The sequence below is a fragment of the Morone saxatilis genome, unplaced genomic scaffold (assembly GCF_004916995.1).
Source record: "Morone saxatilis isolate NCDOM2014 unplaced genomic scaffold, NCSU_SB_2.0 Contig23, whole genome shotgun sequence".
NCBI classification, from domain to species: domain Eukaryota; kingdom Metazoa; phylum Chordata; class Actinopteri; family Moronidae; genus Morone; species Morone saxatilis.
In genome coordinates this window covers 3,388,441-3,390,911 of record NW_023339796.1, presented here as the reverse complement: position 1 = coordinate 3,390,911, position 2,471 = coordinate 3,388,441, and the positions used below count along the sequence as shown (strand labels likewise).

At 39.2% G+C, this 2,471-nt stretch overlaps 1 protein-coding gene across 1 annotated transcript in view; it reads right to left on the bottom strand.

Moving 5' to 3' along the window:
- Positions 1–2,471, bottom strand: part of LOC118334221 (neuropilin-1a-like) — a 76,762-nt gene that overhangs the window by 38,319 nt on the left and 35,972 nt on the right. The window contains exon 5 of the mRNA XM_035670058.1: positions 541–711. Within this exon, the coding sequence (XP_035525951.1) occupies positions 541–711 (171 nt within the window). The remainder of the gene's footprint in view (positions 1–540; positions 712–2,471) is intronic.

Sequence of the window (2,471 nt, the reverse complement as noted above, 5' to 3'; positions counted from 1 at the left end):
CAATCAACTATATTTCTCCAGAATCGTTTACTGCGCCTTTAATTGATGAAAATAATCATAAATTGCAGCCGTGGTTGCAAGAACGTTTTGACTGATTCCTCCTTAAATTACAACTGAGCACACAGCTGATGACATGAGGTAATCATATGGGGTGATAATAAAGTGAAAAAGCCACATATTTTTCATTGCTGCATGCTATTAATCCCTGAAGGAGAAATTCTCTTTCTGCTCGAATTCCTTCCTACATGGAGGCCAGAGGTCAAAGATCACACGCAGACAAGCTCCTACAGAGCCGAAATAGATTCAGAGTTTTGCTAAAGGACACTTAGGTTGAAGCTGAACTGATGTACAAACCATTTACTTACTCATTTTTATGTTTACTGTGAGGGGTTTTTAATTTTTAAATCTAGAAGTATTTTTTCATACTGCACAAAACAGAAACATCCAGGAAATGAACCCTGGTGCTTCCTAAAGCCAGATGACATGTCCACCCTCCTCCCCTCATCCCATCCATTTCTCATCACTTCTCCAGCTGCTCACCCTCATCCTCGTGGCCCGGGGGGAGGCTCCTCTCGCGGATGGTGTAGTTGGCGGAGAATCCCTCTCTGGCAATGGCGTTGTCGGTGGTGATGGTCATGGACAGGATGCCGGTGTAGGAAATCACACGGCCCGGGGACGTCTGGCCACAGTACCGGCCAATGTGAGGACCCACTGTGGGAGGATGCAGAGGAAGGGTAAGAGGGAGGTAGGAAAAGAGGGGAGAGACAAAGTGGAGTGAGAGATGGAGCGGGGGGGGGGTGAAGAAAAAGGAGAACGTCAGCTTCATCACTCATCAACTGCAGAGCGCTTTTATTATTCACTTTGTCCTTTTCTACCCTCACTGTCCCGGGAAATGTTTCGTGACTTTAGGCAAAAAAAAACAATAATCCGTTAAATCTACACCGAACTCACATCTAAAAATGTCCAATTTAGATCAAAAAGCCTCCAGAAAACAAAAAGTTTGTTTAATCTGCTGTGTTCAGAGTCTTTAGACAAATACAAAGAGCAGCTGATCTCCTGTCAGCAACAATCTCTCACCCCTCATGAGTGATGTGACACCTTTGAGACAGGAATAAAGGTGAGACGGTAGGTGACAGAAACGCTCATTTCCACAACATATTGCATTGACAGGTATTATCCCAAAACTATATATATAAACTGTGTATCTAAATCATTTCAGGTAAAGAACAACCCTTTTATCTCAAGAGTATTGTGTTAAATATGAGTGTTTTGTCTTCCTGTTAGCTCTCACATTCACAACTTTGAGTCCAGGTTGTTAAAATAAGATGTATTAATAAGCTTCCTAATGTAATATAATGACTGACATCCAATTAAAACAATGGTATTATATTCTTTTTTGGAAAGATTAGTTCTCATCACATGCAGTGCTATGAGAAGTACTGCAGATGAGGCCTGAAAAAGGTATTTTTATGCCTCAAAAAGCAAAAAGGACCCCTAATGGGCAGGAAATGTGGTTATTCAAATGTAACTTATCAAACGGGAAGAATGACCCATTTTATTCCTTATTATAATTAACATTAAGTCTGGAGTTTCAGACTCTGAGAACACTCAAGGCTAAAGAAACAAGACTGTCAGACCTTCGAACATTTGCTCCCAGTTTTTGCCTCTCACGTATCATGGCTACATTCATGTCCCAGAGCTAAGCCTCCATTTTTCAGGAAGATATAAATCCCCAGCAGTCTTTGGAAAAGCCCAAAGGTAGTTTACAGAACTTACAGCAGTCTTGCAGGTATTTCTAAGAATCCTCAAACTATTATTATTACTATAACCAACCTAGATGAACAAATAAGGTAATACTTTTGTTTTGTAGGGGTCCGTAATTTCCTGAAAGGACAATGTAATGGATCCTTTTTCACAGCAGCCATTCTGACATGAAGGTTCAGGTTAGTGTCAGGGTGCTGCTATAGTGTATGTTGGCACCCAAATTATAGGAAACATATGTAGTGTGTGTATATATATATATTAAAGTAAATCTCAATTTTAACCAATTTATAATGAATTTATAATGAGAAACTGTATTTTCCATTTGTCTGCTGTGGACAAATGTCACATTTTTAATGCAGTGTGCCTACCAGTAGCAGGAATTACTTGGAAGTGTACCAATTAAATTAGCTGTCCCTGTTTTCCCTACAAGCAATTATGTGGTTCTTCTTAGAAGAATTCTTGGAAATTACGGATCAGTAAAAATAAAGTGTTACCAAAAATAATCCATCAGCTGCATAATACTACTAATAAAACATTTTAACTCGTTTCCAGATTTGATACTGTTTATCAGCCCTAAAAGGATCCTGAAGCACCAATAATAATAGATTTTATTCATGCCACACAAATGAAGCTAAAGTTAAGCTTTGTTGCTTAAAAATCTTAGTCAATTATTCAGTGGACAGATAATTCTCAGACCAAGACGGACA